The sequence below is a fragment of the Eptesicus fuscus genome, chromosome 3 (genome assembly GCF_027574615.1).
Source record: "Eptesicus fuscus isolate TK198812 chromosome 3, DD_ASM_mEF_20220401, whole genome shotgun sequence".
In the NCBI taxonomy this organism is placed as follows: Eukaryota; Metazoa; Chordata; class Mammalia; order Chiroptera; family Vespertilionidae; genus Eptesicus; species Eptesicus fuscus.
This window is the reverse complement of record NC_072475.1, coordinates 22,733,511-22,759,995: the sequence shown is the minus strand read 5'-3', so window position 1 is coordinate 22,759,995 and position 26,485 is coordinate 22,733,511. Positions and strand designations below refer to the sequence as shown.

The following is a 26,485-nucleotide window of genomic DNA, read 5'->3' as shown; positions in this document are numbered from 1 at the left end:
GAAAATATTATTAGCAAACATTAGGAGTGACTATTCTGAGTAAGGTACTGTGCAAGCCTGAGATTACAAAGTAAGAATGAATCGCATGGTTCCTGTATGTAAGGTTCTATTATTCTGCTGAGATAGATTTAAAATAATGTGGTTGGTTTTAGAAAAAACAAAACAAAACACAACAAACCAGAACACATAAGTGTATGTCTTCAAATATCACTTATTCAAATGAAATAGACAATGCTTTAATACTTTGATTTTCATAGCCTACCACACAAACACAATATGATTTTCAAAGCCTACCACACAATCTTTTGAATAATCTAAATGTTGTCAAACACTCCATCTTTGGAAGCTGGATTATATTTCGGTCAGTATTGTTAAGCATTTGGGATCATATCTGGTGAAAAAAAGTGGGATATCAAGCTTGCTTAAGCTGTTTGTAGTAAAACAAAAACAAGATTGGGTGATGCTATAAAGTCACAAGACAGTCCATTGTATGTTTTGAAAACCCATTCCATTGAAGGAGAAGTAACTTGGATGCATTAAAGCCAATCTCATATGTAAAGAATATAATATACTACCTCAAATTCTTAGCTACAAAATTGAATGGTTTAGAGCAGTGGTTCAAAAATGCCCATTGACGGCTTGGTGTTGGCTGGATGATCAAATCACAACAACTACTGGGTCTGTCCTGATTCTTTTGGTCTGAGGCGAGGCCTGGGAATCTGTGTATTATATTTAAAAGGCTCTCAGGATATTCTCATGACTGTGCCCACAAAGCAATTGCTTCTATTTTTTGGTTGATACTATCTCATTAATCCAATGGATTTATATAATTTATTATAATTAGTAATTCCAAAAATAAGGATACACACAATGATAAAATGACATATGATGCTGATTATCTTCCAAAAATTTGTTTTCTTTTTGTTAATATGTTTCTTCTGCTTAATTTTTCCCTTTTATATTTTATTCAACTATCTTCTACATATTAAATAATGAAATCAATAGCATTCTCCATTTTCAACCTCTTTCCCTAGATATATTTCTTTCTGAAAATAACTACTGAGGAGTCATATATTAAAATTGAAAATAATTTCTAGGATAAAACAGACCAGATTTGTGGTTCATAATCATTTCTACTAACTAGCTTTTCTTTACTCCAGAAATTTACCCTAGTTTTGACTTTATTAATTTAAGCTACTGCTGGAAAAAAAAAAGCCTGGTGAGAAGGGGAGAGGGAGTTACAAAAGTGATATATTCTCTGTAAATACACAAGACTGTCCTTACCAGTAAAAAATAACTCTCAATAGGTAACATATGGCCCTCTACAGATATATAAGATGAACATCAAAATGAGTAGATCGATAACTTAACATAGGAAGGAAAGAGAAGTAATCAGAATTGTGTTTTTGTATGATGTTTAAGAGTTTCAATTTCATTATGTGTGAAAATTTAAATTTTTCTTGTTTTAGCAAATTATGCTCTTTTCTCTCTGCCATCTCTACAAAAGAAATTACTACTGTTCTGTTTGTTTTTTTATAAGTTCATAGACATGGGATAGAATTTGGTAATAATGTAAAGTGATTCTGACATTCTGGAGAAAATGCTAATATTTTTTAACTTGCCAAAGTGGTTGGAGTGACAAGATGGTATGTAATACAAATTTACAAATGTTAGCTGTAAATTGTATAGTTATAAGGCATTATAACTATACTATAGGCCCAATGCACGAAATTCGTGCAGGGTGGCGGGGGGTCCCCTCAGCCCGGCCTGCACCCTCTCACAATTCACAATCCTGGACCCCTTGAGGATTGTTCAACTGCCAGTTTAGGCCCAATCAGGCCTGATCCGGCAGTCAGACATCCTCTCACAATCCGGGACCCCTTGTTGCTAACCGCCCACCTACTTACTCCTTACTGCCTGCCTGCTCTCTCCTTACCGCTTGGCTTGCCGCTCCTTACCGTCCGCCTGCTTGCTCCTTACCATTTGGTTCACTGCTCCTTAGCGCTGCCGCGGAGGTGGGAGAGGCTCCCACCACTGCCGTTGTGCTCGCCAGCTGTGAGCCTGGCTTCTGGCTGAGTGGTGCTCCTGCTGTGGGAGTGCACTGACCACCAGGGGGCAGATCCTGCATTGAGCGTCTGCCCCCTGGTGGTCAGTACACGTCATAGCGACTGGTCATTCTGTTCATTCCACCGTAATGGTCGCTGGGCTTTTAATATATAGGTAAGCCTTATAACTATACTAGTTACATTTTTGCATCTTTTTCTTTGAAGAATTATCAAACGGACATAATATTGAACAATTCAAATTTTAAGAATATTGATTTACAAGAGTACGATTTATCAAGAAAAAGAGGAAACCAAGAATGTATTATTTTGAAAAGAATGTATATTCTTCATTCACAACTCTGCTCAAATATCGTATTATTATACACCTTTCCTGAAGATACTATATAAAAACAACATCTCTCCTCAACCTATCTGTCATTATGTTCTATTGTTCTCCTTACCAATAGAACATTATTATATATTTACTTATTTGCTTATTATATATCTCTCTCCACTATAATGTGCTCCAAGTTTTGTTTTCTCCTGTTTTCCTGTTGCCCAGGACTGGAATAGTGCACTTGTTGAATAATAAATGATTACCAATTGTAATAAATACTATGAAAACAGCATGAGATGCTAGAAGAGAGTATCATGCCGAAAACCAATTCCCGCATGTAATAATTACAAGAGTTTCACCAAAAGGTTGGTGAAACTTGGGCGGCTCAACAAGGGTGAGCCACATATGCAGTTTACCTGTTGGAAATGGCTGGAAAGGCACTTCCCCCAAACCTGAATAGGATTGTTAACTGCCAGACAGCTTAGGGCATTTTATTGCCTCCTGTTGGCCAAACACCTGAACAGCTGTAGGCTATTCCCCAAACTGACAATGCTTCTGTAAAAATATCCTTTGATACCCTACCCTTTGAAGTGTATTATCTCCACCTTGCCTTAGGACAAATTGTGTTATAAAAAGCAGGGTCCTGAGTCAAGGAAGGAGTCTTTAGCTCCTTTAGCTGAAGATCCTCTGACCCCCCAATGCCTTTCAAAATTATCTTTCGTCTCTGGGCTCTTTAATCATCTATGCACAGACCCTTTCTCCAGAATGCTGAACCCTTTGTAAGGCTGGGAAAAGAACCCCGGCAGTATCATAAGAAGACTTGATTCAATTGTGAGGTAAGGATATAGTTCCTCTGAAGACATAACATTTAAGCTGACAGCTGAGGTATTGGAATGTATTAGCCAGGCAAAGAAGAGGGAGAATGTCCAGGTATAGAGATTTGCACAGGTGAAGACCCTAAAGGAGGAGTCCCCAACCCCCCTTCTTTTTTGAACATGGAAAGAGGCCAACTGAAGCTTAGTAAACATTCCCCGTTCCTACCTCTAGTGTGAATTTCTATATGTTTGCCTCTATAGACATTTTGTATAAATGGAATCATATAAGATATAGTCTTTCGTGTCTAGCTTCTTCAACCTTGCACTATGTTTTTACTATTAGAATACAGCTTATTGATGGATATTTTGTTTCTACTTTTTGTCTACTGTGAATAATGCCTTTGAATTAGAATCTATTTTATCTGCTGTTTTAAGATTTTCTCTTTGTGTTTGGACTATATAACTTTTATTGTAATGTGCTTAGGTGCAATTTTCTTTGTATATACTTGATAAGAGTTTGTCATGCTTCACTTGTTTGTAGCTTTAAGTCTTGAAAGTTTTGGGTAATTCTCAGCCATTTCCTGTCAAATACTGCTTATCCTAAAAATCCGTATTTTTCTGGGGCTACAATTATATTCAATGTAAAACTTACATCATACCCTTTATGTTTCTTTAGCTCCTCCCTGTATTTTCTATGCTGTAGTTTTTCAATGCTTCATTCAAGATGCTTTCTTTTCATTAATTTTTTCTGTTCTACCTAATTGAAACTTAAGCTTTCACTAAGTTCTTGATTTCAGTTAATGTATTTTCCAGTACTTTCAATACTTTCTTTTTATTTTTAATAGTTTCCAATTCTCACCTGAAATTGTCTTTTATTTTCACGAACAAATTAAGCAGAGTGATGTTAAAATTCATATTTAACAACTCCATTATTTTGATCCTCTGTGTATCTATTCCTATTAACTGTTGTTTCTCTTGTCCTCTTGCTTTTCATGATTTTTCATCTTGTCTTGTTTTCTCACATGCCTGGTTATTTATAATTGATGTCAGACAGAAACAACTATAGAGATATTCTGAGGCTTATATAATGCTACCTTCTTCCAGAAAGAATTTATGTCTGCTCTGGTAATTGACTAGGGCAGCTTAAGCTTAAATCATCTTAATTAGGAATGGAAATTCAAAGCTGGGCTCCAGTCCCTATTGGGGCCTGTCTAATTCTGGTTCATCCTTACTATTAGGGAGCAATCTGTTAAGAATCCAACCCAAAGCCTGGTGGTTTTATCAGAGTTTTCCCTTCCTTGACTGGTTCTGAAGTCTAGATTTTTGTCCCCAGAGCTCCACGAGTCTCTCAAAAGGTCTGCCCAGATTCCTAACCTTTCAGTAACTTCTTCAAAAAATGGCAGACAGCCTGGCCAGCTAAGTGGTTGAGCATTGACCTATGAACCAGGAGATCATGGTTCAATTCCCGGTCAGGGCATATGCCTAGGTTGCGGGCTTGATCCCTAGTATGGGCCTGCAGGAGGCAGCCGATCAATGATTCTCTCTCATCACTGATGTTTCTATCTCTCTCTCCCTCTCTGAAATTAATAAAAATATTTTTAAAAGTGGCAGACAGATGCCACCACTGGAATCATTTTTAAGGGGAAACTGGCTCCAAATATTGAGTTCCACCTTCTTTCCTGGAAATAGGACACATACTTCTCCACTGCTTTAGTAACTCTCTGATGCCTTAAACACATGTTTTAACATTTTGGCCAGCCTTTCTATCTGTCCTGAGAAGGATAAGAAGTTCAATTAAGCTAGTCCTACCATATTACCTTCTTCCCATTAGGTTTTGATATATGGTTTTATATTTTCCACTGTGATATCCTTTTTACCTATGAATACTGAGGAGTGCCAGTGAAAGTATTTTTAAAATAAATAACAAAAGAACAACAACTAATATTTTATAAAGTCTATACAATGGTTTCAAATGTACTATATCACAACTATGTTCTTCGATGTTAGATCATCTTTATTAACAGACTAGAGGCCCGGTGCACAAAATTTGTGAACGGGGGGTGGGGTGTCCCTCAGCCCGGCCTGCACCCTCTCGCAATCTGGGACCACTGGCTCCTAACCACTCACCTACCTGCCTGCCTGCCTGATCACCCCTAACCACTCTGCCTGCCTGCCTGATCGCCCCTAAACGCCTCTGCCTCGGCCCCTGCATACAGGACCCAGACTTCACTCCTCCGGCCGGCCACAGGCAATCAGGACCCGGGCTTCCCTCCCTCTGGCCGGCCGCAGGTATCCGGGACCCAGCTTCCCTCCGTCCAGCCAGCCGCAGGCACCTAGGACCCCGAGCGGCTTTGCCCGGGTCCTGGCTTTGTCAGGAAGGATGTCCAGTCTATCTGGTCTAATTAGCATATTACCTTTTATTAGTATAGATGGGGAAAGTGGGTTTAAAGGGTCCACCTTAAGGTCACACAGAGGATGAGTAAACACTAACCCCTATTTGAAAATACTGTACTTTTGTTATCATGTTTATTTTCTGTCTTCCCCCTCTAGAATGTAAGCTCTTTGAGTGCAGGGGCCTCAATTTCTCTTTTCACTGCTCTATTCACATGGCTCAGAACAGTGCCCAGAATGTACTTTCTGAATTTATCAAAGTTACTAAAGAAATTCATGCTATAAGGATGATCATGATACTCTTTTGTGTTGTAATTCTGAGTTATGCAGTACTGTGTAGTTCTGAAGTAATTTTTAAACCCTATATGCCATTTCTATTTTTAACAATTGTAGGCAGATTTTATCATCTTCTTTCTTTAGAGTCATAGTGAAGTTAAGGGACTTATTCTGTCACAGAGCCAGTAAATGGCAGAGCTGGGATTCTGAACCTCATTCATTTCCTTCAGCTAGAAGAAGCTAGGCTATTTCCATTAGAGTACGATGGCTTCCCTAGGTTACTCCCAGGATTGTACACCCATGAGCATTTAATATGTATGTCAGCTTCCTAGTGTTTAATTTATTTCAGAAATATCTGATTAAAAAAGAAAGCTGTAGCTCTAAGTTTGTTTTGAAATTTGTTGAGTGTAGACCACAGAAAATATTTACTGTTAAAGAAATACACAATGGTTGGTCACTGGGGGCCTATTAAGGGTTAAATAGATACCAGTGCATCTTTGTTCAATATACGTGAACATCTTGAACATCTTATTGAAAATAAGTAAAATGTGATCTAAACTGGCTTCCAAGTCCATACAGAGTACAGCCGAATGCATATGAAGCAAAAACATTATCAATGAGTTATTAGGAAAATAAGGAAGGAGTCTTTGGTTTTTAAAACGTTAGCTAAAAATGAATTAGTACACATTTATTAGTGCACAAGCTTCAAAATTAAGGAATAAATGATATGAAATATGACACAGATAAAACTACATATGAAAGAAAAGTTGAAACTACTTATGGTCAGTTCTTGCAGACTTGGAATCAAGAGGACTATAAAGGACAAATCACTGCTGAGGGAGTAAGACAGATGGCGAGGCTGAATAACTGAGTATTTGTTGTGGAGTGATTTTTGAGTAAATAAGAACTTGAAAAAATATGGACTAAAGCAATGCATTCAAACTAAGCTGATTAATTTACTTAAAGAAAACAGCTCTTAACCATGTGTTGAGGCACTATTCAGTCATTTTAAAAAATACTGCATTATGAAAAATGTAGGACTATTAAATCTGATACACAGGAATACAAATTTCCTAAAGGGATATTTTATTTATTTATTTATTTATTTTTTTGAAGTTTTTATTTTTAAAGGGATATTTTAAATCTTGGAATAGAACTACCTAATATAGTAAGACAAAGAGGGGATGGGGGTAGGGATAAATTTTCATATATTGAAACCTAATAAAGAAATAGTATTATAAAGATAATATTACAATGGGTAGCCAATTCAGGACAAGACAAAAAGGACGATCCTTACTTCTCTATCTAATCTACTTATGTCAACATGCCAACTAAAACAGTGAGTCCTAAATGATAACACTGCACCTGTTAACTTTACCCTACTAACTTCACTCCAACCTTCTTACAAAGCGTCTCCAGAAGGAATAAAGGATATATGGAATCCCAAACATTCACCTTCTTCTCTGGTCTTAGGCAGGGAACCACAGTGGAGGAAAAAAAGGAGTTGTAACAGTTCTCTCCTGAGTGTAGTTAAGACTTAGTATTCAGTGTGTTTTACAAGTATTAGGAGAGCCGGGACCTCCGAGAAAGGAACTTGAGAAACTAGATGCTCAGGTCTGGCTCTGGTCCAGGCTCTGAAGGCTGGTGTGGATTTGACAAGTGAGTGACTTACACAGACAGGCCAGTCACTAGGGAGAAAAGCAAACAGAGATTATGAAAAAAGAAAAATGTGCATCTACTGGAGTACCTCACTTGTTGGGTGCCCCAGAAACCCAAGTGAGGCAACCTAATGTGGGTACAGATCTCAGGACAAGAAAATAAACAAATGCGTAAGAGCTAAAGGGCAAGATCCAGAGAGGAAGGCAAATGGTAGAGGAGACTGAATTGAATCATATTTATTTGAACACTAATGGTAAAGGTTGTGATTTGTGTAGGTTGTTTAAAGAAGGGGAGTATTGGAGTCATACTGCCTGGGTTTGGGTACTGGCTTCACCACTTATTAGCTTCACCACTTATAGCAAGTTATTAAGCACTCTGTGCCTTAGTTTCCTATCCTCCCTATAGTACAGAGAAAATAACAGCACAAACCTCAGAGAGTTCATGAGGATTAAGAGAGTTAAAATATGTAAAGTACTTAGAACATTGCTTGGCACCTGTTTTTCCTTTTAGCTAATGGTACTTTTACCTTCACCTTTGCCAAAGGATTAACAATAACAAAGATAAAATTAAGGCTAATCTATTTTCCCTCTTGTGGATAGGATGTGGCAAAAGGATTGATGAATTTCAATGGGAACAAATGCAACTTGAATTACCTCATATTATGTCCCTATTATCACTGTCCACTGTTGCCTTGATAATTTAGAATGGGTTGCCTAATACTTTTGGAAACAAAAATATTTGAAATAGAAAACTAACAGATGGGCAGAGCTATTGTGAATAAACACAAGGGGAGAAAGAATGAAAAAGCTACTATACTTATAGCACATATAAATTCATATTAGAAATTAAAATGCAAAAAAGACTATTATGCTTATAACTGGATTTAAAACATAATTAGAATGCTTAAATACATACAATACTAAATATAAAAATAAAATACAGAAAATCTAAACAGTTATGCTAAAGCATTTATAATACAAAAATAAAAGGGTTGAATGATTGTTAATTTTATGTAGTCTGAACATTTTCAAACACATACAGAGAAAAAAGTAAAAGTAGAACTCAAGTATTTAGTAGGTCAAAGAATAAGAAAGATTTAATACTATTTATTTTTCCTAAAATATAATGTAGAATTAGAAAACAGTCCTTAGTTTTAAAGAAGGAAATTATAAACCTAAACTTTAAATATTCAGTTGACTTTTACTACTAAATAATGTACCCTTTACATAATACAGCTAATATGGAAAGAGTTAGAGAGTAAATGGTTCAAGAAAGAGGGTCCATTCTAATGTACTGGTGATGTTCAGTAAGTGGACAATCTACTGGGCTGTACAAGGACCATGAAGAGCACTCTAAATGGGGACCCACCGTTTAAAGGGTAGAAGGCAAAGTAGTTACCCTGGACAAGTTTTGGTGAGTAGCCTGACTTTGATCTTGGATACAATACTTGCAAATATAATTATGATATTGATTTAAGAACATTCAAAGATAGGGTTGCATAATAGATTGTATTTGAAAGGCACAGATCTTGCTATACTAAAATAGTAGCTCTTTTGAGATAACAGAGAGTGGATAAACGGAGCTGGGTAGATAACATCTATCTACATTTTAACAATGCTTTCAATCCTGGCTGTATATTAGCATACTGAGAAATTAAGAGATGAACTGTATTAATGATATGATAGTGTGAATTACTAGTGGCTTATAGATTGGAAATTAATGATTATTATTCTGTCAGATACAGAAATATATACACATACACATATAGATTAGCTCAGATTTTAACTGCAGCTAGGTTAATTATATGAGGAAAATAAGTGTAGTTTATACATTAATCATTTTCAGAAAGGTCAACTTGATAACATTCAAGTCTCTAGGCAATCCATAAGAAAAAATGTTGAAAGCAAACAACAACAACAAAGAATGTAGCCAGTGATTTACTTTTTCTTTTACCTACCAAGTATAAGCAAAGGAAAACTATTGAATGAAACACACGTTTTATCTTTTTAAATTATTGTCATTATGTTATTTTACCAGAATTTTCCTTCAACATTTGTAGTACTAATTCTCTTATGTTTTTTGTATGCACAGAAAATTCAGTGAGCTCAGATAAAGACTTGATAAATCCATACTAGCAAACATTGATAATATTTTGAAATTCATTGGTTTCTTTTTGAATGGCTGTAATTCTTTTGAGAAATAGACTAAGCGAATGAGGTCCTGTCTTAGAAAAGGGACATAACAGAGTTGGGTTACACTCTCAACCAGGTTATTTGGAATAAACTACAAGCTCAAGATAATTTATGTAAGCGTGCATTTAAAGAATGAAGAGTGAACTGATCATTTATTCATTCATGCAATAAACAAGAAACTAAGTTCTACTATGTGCTAGGCATTGTGGATACTAAATCCTATATAATCCTAGAGTCCAAACTAGTTAGGATAACAGACTTGAAACAGCTATGATGGGAGGATGTGCTTTTTCAATAACTCTCAGATCACAGACTAAGTGCAGGTCTGTATGACTTAGTGAAAGTTTAAGTGAAAAAATACTTTCAAAAAAAGTAAAATACAACATTCAAGTATTTCCAGTTACTTAAGAAAGCCTTAACGAAATATCCTTTTAAAGATAGTTAGAACCAATTTAATGAAGAAAAAAAAAAGAGACCATTAGAAATATCAATGTCACCATTAAAACTTCGTTAGATTTCTTTGCATAAATGAGGGATTTTGAAGTGTTTGAAACATGTCTTTCACTAGGGCATGTGTTCATATATATATTTCAAAATAATAATCACAGTACCATCCTTTCCCAACTGATTATGACTCCAATTAAGATGTGAATTAATGGGATTAGACTAATAACTACTGCAAGATATATTCACTGTGTTGGTTAGTAATAAGTACCACACTTGTAATTTACAGTACCACCGTATTTTATAAGGGCTATTATGTTATTAGTAAGTTTCATTGATCATAATACCACATAACATTGGAGCACTCAAATATTATAATTTTCTTAGACTATTTTGCATCTAGTAGTATATCTATTTGTACTATGGGTGACCATAAGCATAACTGAAATCAGATAGATTGTTTCCATTAACAGTGCCAAAATGTACACTCAGCAAGCCTAAAGAAGAGTTTTCTACTTAGGATTTTTGCCATTGGAATTCACTTGTTTTCTAAACCATAAAATTAGTTGATCTAAGGACAAGAACATAAAGCAACGACTTATGGGGGCAAATAAGGTAAGAATACTGCATATATATATATATATAAATTAGTCCACATGTAGTTTGAATCTACTTATTTGTAGGGTTCTGCCACTTAAATCTACATAGGTTGGTTATGTTCTTCCTTTTTTTGATTTGTTGATTTGCTTTAGGGGCATGGCTCTCATGGAATACTGCTTTTAATCATTCTAACCCATCATACTCAAACATTTTAGGTTCTATTGGTTCTCAGCTCACATTTGAAAGTTGGGAATTAAAAAATGTTTCTGGCATAATACATGAAAGATATGCATTATGGTGAAAATTTCAATTTTCAGATTTAGACAAGGGCACTCAAAGCCAATATTCAGAACACATTATCAGGCTTCAACTTCTTGAAAGCTCACAGAGGAAATAGTTACTCTGCTAATTAGCCAGTAAAGAGACATGATTGCAGTCCAAGTGAATCAACTTAACTCACAGGGAAAGCTTTGCCTGGATCTTGCTTTAAGCACTGTAATTTAGAACAGTTATCTATAAAGCCTATGTGAAGGAAAGAACGCAACATTTTCACTTACATAAGTCACAGCAAACTAAAGGGGAAATAAAATTTTTTAGGGGAGATTAAAATGAGTTAGATTTCTTTGCATAATATCTTTGGATGGTGGTTTCAATATAATTAAAAGAAAATATTTAACATAAAAAACTATGACATGAATTTCTTAATTTGAACTATGACTATTTCTGACATTTTTATTGTTTCCTCTTAAAAGCTTTTTTATTTAAAGTGTTTTTTGTTTGTTTTTTGTCATGGGGACTTTTCTTCATCACTGGCAAAACGTCAAAATGTACAGATAAGTTTGATCCATTTCTATGACTAGTTTTGATAATTTGTTAAGTATAAGGATAAAAGTCAGAAGAAAACAAACCAACACCAGCTCTACTTTATAACTTTATATCTTCCTAGTTTCCCCAGAATATATATTAGGATGCTAATAAACTAACATTTATGTTAACAAACAATAATTAGTGTCCAAGATATTGAGTATAGTGTGATATCATGTCATAGTTTAGGCTCATGCAGCAGCACGAGGTACCCCCTAATTTCATTAAATTTTATGGTTTATTTACCTAATAATAGACAAACTTGTAAATTGACCATACCTCCGCTACGCCCACAGCCTATCAGAGTATGCAAATTAACCCAACAAAGATGGCAGTTAATTTGCAGACGTACCTGGGTCCTGGGAACATCCTTGGCACCCAGGTTACTCCAAGCCGGCCATCAGAGAGGCAGGGGCCAGGCTGGCGATTGGAGATGCGGGGGTCCCCCAGCTTAAAGCCTCAGGCCGAGCCGGCGATCGGAGTAGTGGGGGCCCCCTGCCCAAGCCTAAAGCCTCAGGCCGAGCTGGCGATCGGAGGGATGTGGGGGCCCCCTGCCCAAGCCTAAAGCCTCAGGCTGAGCCGGCGATCAGAGGGATGGGTGGGGGGGGACCCCTGGCCAAGCCTAAAGCCTCAGGCCGAGCCGGCGATCGGAGGGATGGGGGGCCCCCTGCCCAAGCCTAAAGCCTTGGGCGGAGGCTTTAGGCTTGGGCAGGGGCCAAGCTTGCGATTAGAGGGAAGGGGAAAAAATAAATGGAAACATATCCTCAGGTGAGGATACAAAAAAAAAATAAATAAAAGAAAGAAAGAAAGAAATGTCATATCCTATGAAAGACACATCTTGAAAATGCCTAAAGAAAGTTGTCATTTTTCCATGGTGAAGGGACTGGAGTCCGTGTTGATGAAAATACCTTGGCGGCTGCGGTGGCTGGCAGTGGCTTCAGCAGCGGGGTGATGGGGCTGGTGCCTTCCCCTGATCAGCCCGGTCGCCTCCCGCAAAGGAAGGCCAGGCTGTGGCCTAAGCCTTCAGTAGGACATTCCCCGAGATCTCCCAGTATGTGAGAGGGGCAGGCTGGGCTGAGGGACCCCTCCCCAGTGCACGAATTCCGTGCACCGGGCTCCTAGTTCTTAAATAAATGAAGAAAAACATGCCCAGTAGCGATCCCTCATTATAATGAATACTTTAACACAAAATGAACATATGCCTTTACCTTCCTCCTTTCTTCTCTTTGCTTCTTCTTCATTTCTTTCTTTGGCTCTCAATGCTTCATCAGCTTTTGCTGAAATAAAAACAATAAAATTTCTGCACTTATTTTATGTCTGTATCATAAGTGAAAATATTGGGGAAAGGGAAAAGAAATTCCTTATATATATTTTTTTGTGAAGTTGTCAGAAGAAAAAAACAAACTGGCTGAAAATCTGAAATATACCATTTACAATACTTATTCAAAATTTTAGAATATTTATTTCGAAACTTTGAAGCTTAGTTCAAGCTAATTTCTATACAAAAAGGCAAATGAACTTAAGCAGCATTAAGTTTAAACAATGGCATACGAACTGGGGAAAGCTTCTGGCCATCTGATTTGTCAGTACAGTGCATCTGTTTAAACTTCAGAGAAAAGTTCTTAAGCTACAATTCACATTTTAAATATGAGAAGCTTACAATATCTTTGGAACAGGATCAAATTAGGTAGCATATTATTTTTTTCCCATTGCATATCATAGTAGCAGTTCTTTATTCATGTTATGACAGCATTTGGTAAAAAGAATCTTTTTCCCTCTAGAAACCTCTTCCCTTATTACTTAATTATCTACTAGTTGCTCAACTGCAGGGGTTTTCAAACACTTTACTACAGATGTTAAAGAAGATTAAAAATATACAGCACAGTAACAAGGGACTATCAATATACTCTGTAAATTAATTAAATTTCTGTTCTAGCACATCATTTATTCCAAAGCATTAACGTCTCAAAGGAGCGATTCTCCTTTATTGCCGTCTCACTGCCTGATGAGTGAACTAAGTGAAAATAAGTCTCTAATAGCATTATAGTTGATGAAATATTAAGTTAAAAAAGTATTGCCTTGTCAAAAGAAAAAGAATCAAACTGTGCCAGCATTAAACTTTGGATAAGCCTTTATTATAATAATAACAGTAATGTAAACTGTGATTTAAAAAATAAACACACTTGCTCTTCAGTTTTTGCTGCATATCTTTTTCCTATGCAAAATCAACATATCCTTCAGAAGTATAAAACCTGGCTTAAAAGGGGAATTTAAAGAAAATACACATCACATACATAACTATTTTTCTTCAAAGTTTATTTTTCTTCACCATTAATATCGACACTTTCTTAAAATATAAAACTTATATAATGGTGTTGTGAAGTGCTATATCCAATTACACAGACATCTGTTTCCATTTACAAGCTTTAATACATACTTAGGCTGCATTTAAAGTCATGAAATATTAAAACTTTTATGCCACTCTGTATCACTGCAAGAATCTATTAAATTAGATAATAAAAACAAACCACCAGTAACTCTAAAGACTTTTACTTCATTTACACTTTATTCTCCCTAGTAGAAGGACAAGGATAATAGAAATTCCATTTAAATTCAATTTTGGTTATATGTGTAATTGTAGATATACCCCTTGAGTCATGTAAAATGCTCAGCTTATGTTTCTTTCAAATTATCCCGCTCAGATTCACATTCTACTCCTTACAACCATCTTCAATATGTATTAGCGGAGCTCATTAAACTGAAATTTAATAATGCAAACATCAGGTGGATTTCAAGAACCTCCATTAACAATGTAAGATGGATTGCTTATATATAGCTCTTGGGCCAACTGGGCACAATTTAAATTCAATAAACTACCCTGCCTAAATCTGATTTATCTATTTCACTATGCCGGTTTGTCCTTTCTTACTGATTTGTTGTTATACATGGACAATTCATTGGAATATTGTTTTAGATGTTTTTTTTTAAAACTGCAAATGGCTCTTGTGCTGTGGTTAAATATTTTATGTAATTGAACTTTATGCTGTCAATCAAGATTCCCAAGTATGTTCATATGTGTATGTTTATATAAAAAACTTTGAATTATATCAAAATTGCATAGGTAATTAATTTAAAAAGCACACATTTGAGAATTTTATTAATAATCAGTGTGTTTTCTACAAAGAATCTAAATAAATTCATTTGAGGAAAATTTATTTATTCAAATAGAGACATTAGGATAAACTCATTGATTATTAAGGGACTTGGGAAGAAACATTTTTTTCTTTATGTCTGCTTTATTATATTATTATTTAAATGGGATTAGGGACAAATGTATGGCCATTCATACATGATTTAGTTTATCGTAATTTTTAAAATATTCTCTAAATGGCGGCAATCCCATTTTATAAATGATGATACTGAATCTCATTAGATGAACCAAAAAAATGATACTAAAGTGGTAAGACCTATCTTTTTTTTATTTTTATGATTCCTGATCATTCCCTTTGATTTTACATTTACCAAAAGTACTTACATCCTCCACTAACTTTGTTCACAACTTACAGCCCCTTGGCTCTCCCAACTCCCCCCCACCCCAGGCTAATAGTACCCTCTGGGATTTGCTTCTTTCCCTAGCCCAAGGCAACCATTTCAATTCCATACTCATAACACCCTTATTTTCCTGATTCCTTTGTTGTTTTGCCAAGCTGTTACCAATACATCTGACCAATTTTTCCAATTTTTGCTGCAGAGGCAGCCTACAATATGGTATATTAATGTTACTGGTTTTACCAATGATTTAGAAATTAACATGGATCCTTCCTTGTTGTTTCTCCTTAGTCAGCACCCCTGGTTGGTTTACGTGCTCATTTCCTACAACTTACAATGTTTTATTTACTATACAAATGCCAATAACCTCATACCAGCTCCCCCAAGTCACTTACTTTTTTCTCAGCCTCACACCCATTCACCTCTATATTTTAATCAATCCTTACTTCTTTTTTTGCCTTGAATGGAAAGTAAATCCATTCTCCTGTACTTTAGAACCTATTCCTTTCCATTTCCTTTAGGGTTCTTTCTGCCTCTTAAGATTCACTCACTCTTGTCTATGCTTAGACTATAAATACATTCAAGGTTCACAAATCCTGTACAATATTAACTCTTCTTTCAACCAAGTTACTGCCTCTTCTCGATTCCGATAGAATTTGTCCTCACAGCTTTTGCTAGAGGCCCTAAAAACTCTGTAATAGCCAAATTTAACAGTTACCTCCGTTTTATCCTGTTACTGTCTCTCCTTTAAAAAACAACAGCTAACCAGCCACATCTTTATCAAACCCAAACTCCATCTAAAGCCCCTCTCAGTCTGACTTCAATGTTACTTCCAGCTTCATCACTCACCACTCTTCTTTCATTACTTCAAGGATACATGGCCTTGCTGGGCCATACTGCCTTTTGTTTGTATTATCATGCCTTTGTTCTTACTGGGGTCCCTACCTCACCTTTTCACTGAGAAAATTTCACCAGAAAGTTTTAGTTCAAATGGCACGCTCTTCTTTGAAATCTTTGTCCCCAAGTGGATCTGACTGCTCCCTCCTTGCTTCTTAGGCACTTCAGTACTTTCCTTATGAAATGTTTACACTTTATTCCAGGGGTCCTCAAACTTTTTAAACAGGGGGCCAGTTCACTGTCCCTCAGACCGTTGGAGGGCCGGACTATAGTTTAAAAAAAACGATGAACAAATTCCTATGCACACTGCACATATCTTATTTTGAAGTAAAAAAACAAAACAGCAAAAACACCCGCATGTGGCCTGCGGGCCGTAGTTTGAGGATGCCTGCTTTATTCCTTCATTACAGAAATATCCAAATCCTTGAGAGCTGAGCACATTAGTATAAGTGACACAAATTGTTAGCATTCTCTTTTTCATGAGTGGTTAGCCAGACTACATGTTCTTATCTCCTTGAAGTTAAGTGTGGCCATTTTCTGAGTTCAATCCAATGGAATGTGAACATATGTGATGTGTATCCTGTTTCCATACCTGGCTTATAAAAAACTCCCATGTAATCCTCATTTTCTTTCCCCATTCATTGGCTGAACAGAAGACCTACGGATGGTGAACCACAAGATAAAAGAAATCTGGGTCACTGAATTTCTACAAGGAGCAGAAATGCTTTCCTGATAACTTGTCTTACACAAAATATATTTTTATTGTCTTAAGATGCTGACATTTGGGGGTTAACAGTAAGTGTTCAATGAGTATTTCCTAAACAAGTGAGTAAAAAGGACTTGGGAAGTTAACACAAATATTACGTTGTTCCTTCTAAAGTGAAGTCTCCTTTCAGAAAAGAAGCCCCCTAAGGCCATTTCATTTGAATGATGGAGATTAGACCAGCTGCAGAGGTGATGTGGGTGAAGTCGGGCACTCTTCAGTATGTGGTGTCAAGGGCATATTATGAGAACTTATTCTCATCTTTACTGACTTTACTTAAAAATTCCACAGCTATAGGACTCTTTAGATTATTGTGGCTGTTTGCTTAAGTCAGTTTTAAATAATTTGGGGAAGAACTTTACATGCCCTATGAGAGAAAATAAATTAAGTCAAGAATAGGGGGGGAAAAAAAAGACTGACAAGGTTTTCAATGCATCCCCTACTTCCAGAAAGGACTATATTAATATTCCCAGAGAAAATCTTTTAATAAGTGTTTAACTTTTCTCCTCTGTGGAAATCTCATCTGGAAGTTCTGTTCCATATGCAGCCCAACCTCTGAAATTGTACCAACATGAATAGACCAGAAATGTTGAGGAATTCTTAAAAAAATAGCAAGCAGACGGGTTCCAATCATATTCGGAAGACTTACATAGAAATGGGAGAAACTCCAAGGGCACTTTCATTTTAGAGTCAGTAGAAACCAAGCACAGGAGGTAGGCCTGCCTGGGGCAAATGTGAAATAGGGAATTATGAATGGAGCAGCTGAACAATGGCACCTCCCTGGCAGGGTAAATAGGGTAAAGCTATTACTTGAACACAGGTTAAAGCAGTGCGTGTAGGAGGTACTAAACCCAGTGAGGCAAGGGCTGGTCACTACAAATGCCTAAAGGGCTGACAAGCTACTAATGTGTCCTTACTAGCAACACACCTTGTCTCCTGACACAATCAATTGAACTGGGTATAATGAGCTGAAATGGCAGGACTACAGGGACTGTCAAAGTATAAAAATGAACAGCCAACCTAGAGTTACCAGACATTCAAGGAAAACCAACCCTATGAGAGACAAAACAAAAACACAAACCATAACACTCTAGAACAGGGGTCCTCAAACTTTTTAAACAGGGGGCAGTTCACTGTCCCTCAGACCGTTGGAGGGCCGGACTATAGTTTAAAAAAAACTATGAACAAATTCCTATGCACACTGCTAAGTCGGCTGCTAAGCAGGACAGGCAGCGGCGGCAAAAACACCCGGCGGGCCGGATAAATGTCCTCGGCGGGCCGCATGTGGCCCATGGGCCGTAGTTTGAGGACCCCTGCTCTAGAACAACAAAGCAGAGGAATGAGAGTCGATAAGGCAAACAGAATTTTTTAGACTCAGTGTGAACGCCTTTAAAGTGATTTAAGAAGATATTATTGCACCTTGAAAATTAAATTGCAATAATCAGTACAGAATTCCATAAAAGAACTGAATAGCAGGAGAAATAGAGCTGAATACTAAATGCGTGTGTTAGAATATCCTATCAAGGAATTTTCTCTGAATATAGTGAAAAAGAACAATGAGATTCACATACAGGAGAAAAGTTAAGAGACAAGATCAGCATCATCACCATTATCACCATTAAAGTTAACATTTACTGAAGCCTTACTATATATGCCTTTGTGTTTGTACATGTGTGTTTTAGTCACTTAATTCTCACGTTGGTTCTATCCCCCATTTTTATAGATGAGGAAACTGCAGCACAGAAGTAAAATAACTTTTTCAAGACCACTGAGTTAGAAGCAAAAAGAAAGATCCATATGTTCCAACATCTGTCTAAGAAGATATTGTGAAATACTATAAAGCCATTAAAGAATGAGACAGACTTGTATATATTGATAATATGGAAAGATCTTCATCACAAATATTAAGTAAAAAAACCCCAAGTTGAATAACAATATACAGCATGATCCCATTTGCTAAAGAAAACAAAACAAAGTACATGAGCATATATGTAAATGCATAGGAAGCGAACAGGAAATCTGAATGGAAAAGTCCTAATTTACCTGCCTATGTGCAGAGATTTCTACCCAATCCAACAGGTGTGCTCTTCACTTTATTATATTACCTTCATTAAAAAATATATACATACTCTAATATTAAAACTAAAAAGTTAAGAAAATCATTCTCTTGAGATATTAAAGTTTTATAATGCTCTAATATAAATGTTGGAGCCTAGAGAAATATTCTAATAGACTATAAATAGAACCATCTAGAAAAATGTGTATTTCTCCTTATTTCAGTTTATAATAATAACAGTGTTTTTCACATTAACACTAAGAAAGTGATCAAGATACTTGGATATTTCACAGGTATTGCTGTGTCAAAATATTTTAAGCAATGACTGTAAAGCAGGATGATTTGTAATCAGAACACTAGTATTGTATCCAGCCCTGCTTATCCTGTCCTTCACATATGTGTGGACTTTATTAGATCAGACATCCAAATACATTTGAGAAAATTTTCTGATATTTTATTCTTTCCTACATGAGTGACACATGTTTATTCAGTTAAATGTTGCCATATGCTTTAAAAAAATGAGTGTGAGTAAAAATGATCTATAGATAAAAAGCCTAAGCGACCGAATGACCGGTTGCTATGACACGCACCGACCACCGGGGGAAGACACTCAATGCAGGAGCTGCCCCCTGGTGGTCAGTACGCTCCCACAGCCAACCTCCCATGGCCAGCCAACCTCCCATGGCCAGCCAACCTCCCGTTTACTAATGAACCAGTCTTTTCCTGTAATATAAAGAAATAATACACTTTGAGAAATTTTAACCTAGTTTAATGCTTTCAACAACTTATTTTAATATTCTCCCTAACTTGGATTCTAAGAGATATAAAGATATTTCATCATTTGAATTTTTTTCTTTAAAAAGAAATACTCCCACTTGGATATCTGAAGATAAGAACTATTACACGTCCAAGGCACAATTATTCTGAAGCCTAGAAATATTTTTGTAGCATTTCATGCTTTGTTATATATAACTGTTAAGATCATTTACATTTATTTCTGCAAATTAATAAATGGTGCATTTGTTGAAAATTGTGGATTCAGTGAGAATGACAAACGGAAAACCACAAAATGATACGTTATCTTTTCTTTAAACTATTTGTTTTAAATTTTTTATTTAATTGATTTTAGAGAGATAGAGAAACATCACTTTGTTGCCATTATTTATGCATTCATTGGTTGTTTGTTGACACTATTACAGATGTCCCACACCCCCACCCGCCTCTTTGCCCATCTCCATGTGGTATCTTTTAATCATTTCCTACATTTTTAGCACCAACAGGGGAGTATAAATATTTGAAACATATTAAATAATTTGCTTTGTCTGCTTTTACATAAAATTCCCTCTTATATACTCTGTAGCAGTTCCCAAAGTAATAGCTTTTTCTTTCACTATATCCTATGTCATGTCGTCCAGATTTTCTCTTAATTTTTATATCCCCAAGTAGGCTTAAAGATTACCCAAACTTGCAAGGATTTACTTTATGTGCCCTTTCTTTTTATTCTGCTGGAAAATTTTCTGGCATTTACCAGTATTAGAAAAGCTGTGGTGATCAATGTCATTGCTGACTGACACACAAGTATGCCAACAGACATTCTGGTCTAATGCAGCTGTACGCAGACTATCCTAATGCTCTTCACTTGAATAGACATTTTTATTCCCAGTGCTCCTGCTGGATTCCATGAGGGTTCCAATGACAAGAAAGGAATCAAATAGGTCTAATTACCATTTAAGATAAAAAAGTAGAGAGCGAATAGTTGTGTTTTTTTTAAATAAAGTGCTGTATGTAGACTTCTGACCAAGCTTATATTTCTCTTCTCCAGTTGTGTTGATGCCTGATGCTTACCCAGCTTCCCATTCTGTAACATGAATAAACTGCTTAGCCACAGTAATTAGGATGTCATTTGCTAAAATCTAAGAAGGAAAGTTGAAAACAATGGAAAACAATCCAATAATAACGACATGGAGATACAGAACTGCTGTGATGTCTAGTCTCAATGAAAAGCAGTACTAGATTTTTTTTTCCTTTTTACAGAATGCTGATAAGGAAAATAAAAATAACTTCATCATTCTGTGTTCCTTTGACTTATTGCACATCCATCAACTGGATGTCAGTTGGCCACCATTATAACCCCCATTCCAAGAAAGATGTTTCAGCATTTCAGAAAAACTCTGGGGTTTGGAGCTACAGAATTACACCCTTTGAAAGGAATCATATCCTAGACTCTACTAAGTGATTTGTAATGCTTATTCTTTTTAGTAACTCCGAACACCCTATCAATACATATTTTTAATGAGTAACTAAAGGTAAGTGATTCTTTTAAATAGAAGAACCAAGTCCAGAAATGGCAATGTTTGACTGCAGTATGTCAGAAATAAGGATGAGATGCAATAGTTTTCCATATCAAATAAATTATGCTATATTTGTTTCCCTAATTTTTATTATATTCTTATATTACAAAGGGTTTTTTTTAAAAAAATAGAATTATATTTTTTTATTTATATCTTTGTTTTCATGGTTTCAATTCCTAAAGGGAAACGAAAACTTATGCAAACCTACTATGTGTCAGTCACTGTGCTAAGTATTTTACGATACAGCTATTTCATATAATCTTCAAAAGTTTCATAGAGGCTTAATAATTTGCTGAAGGTTAAATACCTAATAAATGGGTGAGTCAAGAATTATAACACATGTATATGTGCTTTTCATTACACTATAATGTCTTTTTAAAAACAGTGTGGAAATAACTTGTATAAAAAAATCTAATTCTACTAGTGCTTCTAAATGAAAGATAATTTATCCTTTTTTAGTCAAAGTTTAATTATTAAGTCAGAAAGGTCATGTATGAAATGCTATTGTAAAATAAGTATGAAAGCAAATAATTTGGTCTGAAATTGTCATGCTCTTGATAAATACTCTGAAGTTGTTTTCTTTCAGGAATATGAAATGCTCAGTATTTAAGTGCATGCCATGATTTTGGTTGCCTCAACTTGAGAGACTCATCATTTAAGTCTGAGGCCAATAGCTGGATTGCAGTGCTTTAATACATACATCTCTATACTAAAAATGCTAACACCTCTGAGAAAATGCAGACTTCCACTGCTGAGTCCACAAATTTTCCCCAAAGGAGCTTTATGCCATGTCCTGATTTAATCCTGTTAAAAGTATATTTTAAATGCACCTTTTATATACCAGATTCTGATAGAGGGAGTTGTATCATTGCCCTACTAACTGGAATGCCCCTACTATGCTAAAGAGTACTGCAAATACAATTCAAAATTAATAATGCCAGTTTGTTAGATGACAACTTGAAGCACCCTGGAAGTGTGACCTGGTTTTGGAATGATCTTGGAGATTTCTACTCCCCCAGATCTGTGAAAATTAGGCACATAATGAAACTGTTGCATTTACTCTCCAGGGTGAACTGTAAACTGGACCAATGTATGACCTTTTACCAGCCTATTAATGAAAAGGCATGTTCTTTTCTCTCATATGATAGTTGAATTAAACAATAGCAGTAGCAGCTTAAGGTGGAAGAGATAAGGGGGGAAAAATGGTATCCATTAAAAATCATAGTCATGATCTACACCAATGCTCAGAATTCAGCCCCAAACAAAAATAACTGAATACAAACAAGTTGAATATCACAGAAATAATAAACCAGAACTTTCTTGGATTAGAAATGAATAAGAAAGGTAAGAAATACAGGGTGGAGCAAAAATAGGTTTACAGTTGTGAGTATATGAAACTCAGATTATTCTTGTATTATTATTTATTAATTATTGTGTTGTTTTCCATATGAACAACTTTAAAACGACTTTGCCCCCCCCCCCCCCGATGTAAGAAATTCAAGATCTATGTAAGAAATTTCAAAAACATGTCTTTCTATTATAGGCAAATTTTTATTAGCAAGTCCATGTACTTCATTAATATAACATACTATATATAAAATATGTGTTTTAAGTATCCTTTATGTTATTTTGACAATTAAAAATACATTTATATCTACATATTTTTATAGGCAACACAAAGTAAATATATCAGAAGAAATGCATATATTTAAATTCTATATGGCAGTTTTGAAACAAGAGAAATACTTCCAACAATTCACAGTATGAAGGTGGAATCAAAGAAAATAATATAATGAAGATCTTTGTTACAGTCACTCTATCAAGCTATAATGATGAGAATCTGTCCTCAAAACTGGAACCCAGTACCCATCAATTCTGCAGACACTACTAGTGATTTTCCAGTCCTAGTGTTAATCGCTACCAATATTTTACAATCTCTATTTTGTTGCTAATTATTTTCAAGTAGGTTAAGTTACTGTACCTTTAAGGTGATGGTTCTCAAATTTCAGCATATATAAGCATCACATGGAAAGCTTGTTACAGATTCCTGGCCCCATGAGGGTCTAGATTGTGCAATTTTAAATCTTGACATAATTTTTATTTAGAAACATAGAATTTTAAATTCATTTTATCCCAGTGTGATTTTTTTGTGTATGGATCCATAAGTCACCTAGATGAATGTTTTAAAATTTGCAAATTATTTGGTGTTCTTTATTTACACTGAGGTCTAATTTAATTTCATTCTGGTCAAAGAATATAGTGTGTATGATACTTTTGATATGTTTAGGTATGCTTTATTAACCAATTATGGTCAAATTTGTAAATGTTTAATCAGTACTTGAAAAGAATATATATTCCCTAAATCTTGAATTCAGGATCTTACATGTGTCCACCACAGCAAATCTGTTGGCTTGTTGTTTTGTTTAATACGTCTCGCATTATGGTGGCAGGATTCAAAGCTTATTCTTGCAATTGTGTCAATATTTGCTTCATATGTTTTGGGACGGTGTAATCAGATGCACACAAATCAGATACAAAATACTGATGTAAATCAGATATTGATACAGTATACTCTGGAGAAGGTACTAAAGAGTTTAATGAACATAAGGAATAAAACAAATAAAAATGATCCAGAAATGGAAAATATATTTTTACCAAACAACTGGGGCATCCCAGAGAAAGGTATGCTGAATTAGGGTTCAAGAAGCCACATTCTTATGCTGATTAAACAAATGTCCTAATTAAGTAAATTTGAAGATATGCTTGAGTAACCCCAATTGCAAAATGCAGATAATACTGCTAATCTTTCTCTTCTTTTCAGGCAAGATATAAAAGGATTGCATGTGGCGGATATACAATAAAAATATGTCTTTTTATTCTGTCAAAATAAGATTATGGATCTTTAAAAATATTTTTAATGGACACTGTCTCTCCAGTTCATCACTTTAACCCCAGCACTCGATACATTTGCTATAGAGTAGATGCTCAATAAATACATGACTCAGTGAATACTGCCCAGAAGTCAAGAAATAAATATATTCTCCAGGAACCAAATTTAGAGGAGCACAGAAGCGTAGAGATTTACAGAGAACAGTTTAATGACTAAAACTTAAGTCGAATAATTTTGGTTGGTTTAGTGGAGGCACTCCTGGACCACTTCTTTCTCCTTGTCTAAGATTTCCCCCGGGGACTGGACTAAGCAAGGATATCCAGACTACTCTTCTGAGAGGTATTTAACTTTGGAACAGTATTACTTTTGTGATGTGGGCTCAGTGGAACCCATTATCTTCCTCAAAAAGAGCTCTCAAAAAATGGTCAGAAAAACCTCATTTTCCTAAGATTTTTTTTTTAAAAAGGAAAACCTCATTTTCTTTAGCATGACCAATAAGATCCTTCACCAAGTGGCCCCAACCCACATTTCCCACTATTACTTTATCACGTAGTCTTTATTCTCTAAACACTAAGAACTTATTTCAGTTTAGTAAGTACACCACACTCTCACAATTCTGTGCTTTTATTGTACCCTAGGTTTGGAAGGCTTTGCTCACTCTTTAAGTGCCATATTTTATGAAAATCCCTAACTTTAGACAGTCACTCTTACAGTATCTCTATTTTGGCATTAACCATATTATATTGTAATCATTTATTTAATACTAAGAGCCCAGTGCGCGATTTGAAATCGCGTGGCGCCGCCCACCCTCGAGTCGCCGGTCTGGCCCTGCCTCGCTCTCTGGCCCTTGAAGCAGCTGCGGCCACTGCTGATCAGGCCTTCCCCCAGCACAGGCGCGCGGAGGCCCCTGCTGCCCCGCCCCTGACACTGTGCGCACAACCTCCTCCTGTCTGGTCGACCCGTTACGGCATCCCGGTTAATTAGCATATTTCTCTATTTTATATATATTTGTGTGTGTGTGTGTGTGTGTGTGTGTGTGTTTCCTGTTCACCTTTGCATCCTTAAAACTCAGTTCAGTGCCAATGAATGCTTATTACATTAACCTTTATCAACCTGTTTTTAGTATTTCAATAAAGGAAAGAAAACACTGGTAAGAAAGTGATCTAAAATAGCGGAAAACGTTTATAGCTTCAAAATATCAAAATGGCTTTTATTATACTGATGTCTGGTTACATATTACACACTAACCTGGAAACTTGGTATAATAATATATTTTATCAGATCCCCATCCAAAAGCTTTAGATATATGAAAGAAATGGAAGACACTTACTAGATTGTGATATCTTCTATAGCATTAGCTATTAATAAAATGTTTATAATCAGGACAAAATGACTTACTGAGTTATTATAGCAGAGAGGTTAAAAGTATGGATTCTGAAGTCAGAATGCCTGGGTTTGAATCTTGGCTCAACCCATTCCTAGCAATGAAACCTAAGGCAATCATCTTAATTAACTTATTTGTCTCAGTAAATTCATCTGAAAACAGTATTGATAATAGTACCTCCATCACAAGCCATCTGATTGATATAAGGATAATCAGTTAATATATGCCAAGCTCTCAGAACAGAACATATCCTATGGTATCATATATGAGTTAGATATTACATTTATGTAAAATACAAAATATTATCTATACACTAGAGGACTGAATTCGTGCATGGGTGGAGTCCCTTGGCCTGGTCAACAACCTGGCTGTTAGGGGGCCGTCTCACCCAGTCCTGGGGGTTGATCGGGCCAGCCGGCTGGAGGGAGGGGTCACGGGAGGTTGGCTGGCCAGTGGCTGTGGGAGTGCACTGACCAGTAGGGGCCAGCTCCTGCATTGAGCACCTATCCCCTGGTGGTCAGTACGTGTCATAGTGATCAGTCGACTGGTCGTTTGGTTGCTTAGGCTTTTATATATATAGATTCTTATTGATATTAGTATTTACCTAGAGTAGTTATTAGCATAAAACTACACGTATCTCTACGCTTTATGATATAATTTATATTTTTTAACCTATTTACAAAATTTTAATTAATTTATTTATTCATTTTTAATATATTATTTTATTCATTTCAGAGAGGAAGGGAGAGGGAGAGATAGAAACATCAATGATGAGAGAGAATCATTGATCGGCTGCCTCCTGCACGTCCCCCACTGGGGATGGAGCTCGCAACCTGGGCATGTGCCCTTGGCTGGAATCGAATCTGGGACCCTTTAGTCCGCAGGCCGACGCTCTATCCACTGAGCCAAACCAGCTAGGGCCTATTTACAAAATTTCAGTAGTGAATCCTTTCCTTGTAACAAAATTTTATT

General features: G+C 36.0%; 1 protein-coding gene across 1 annotated transcript in view; it reads right to left on the bottom strand.

Annotated features, from left to right (window-relative positions):
• The window catches only part of RSRC1 (arginine and serine rich coiled-coil 1), a 326,093-nt gene that overhangs the window by 44,680 nt on the left and 254,928 nt on the right, over positions 1 to 26,485 (bottom strand). The window contains exon 7 of the mRNA XM_054713673.1: positions 12,832 to 12,900. Coding sequence (XP_054569648.1) covers positions 12,832 to 12,900 — 69 coding nt within the window. The remainder of the gene's footprint in view (positions 1 to 12,831; positions 12,901 to 26,485) is intronic.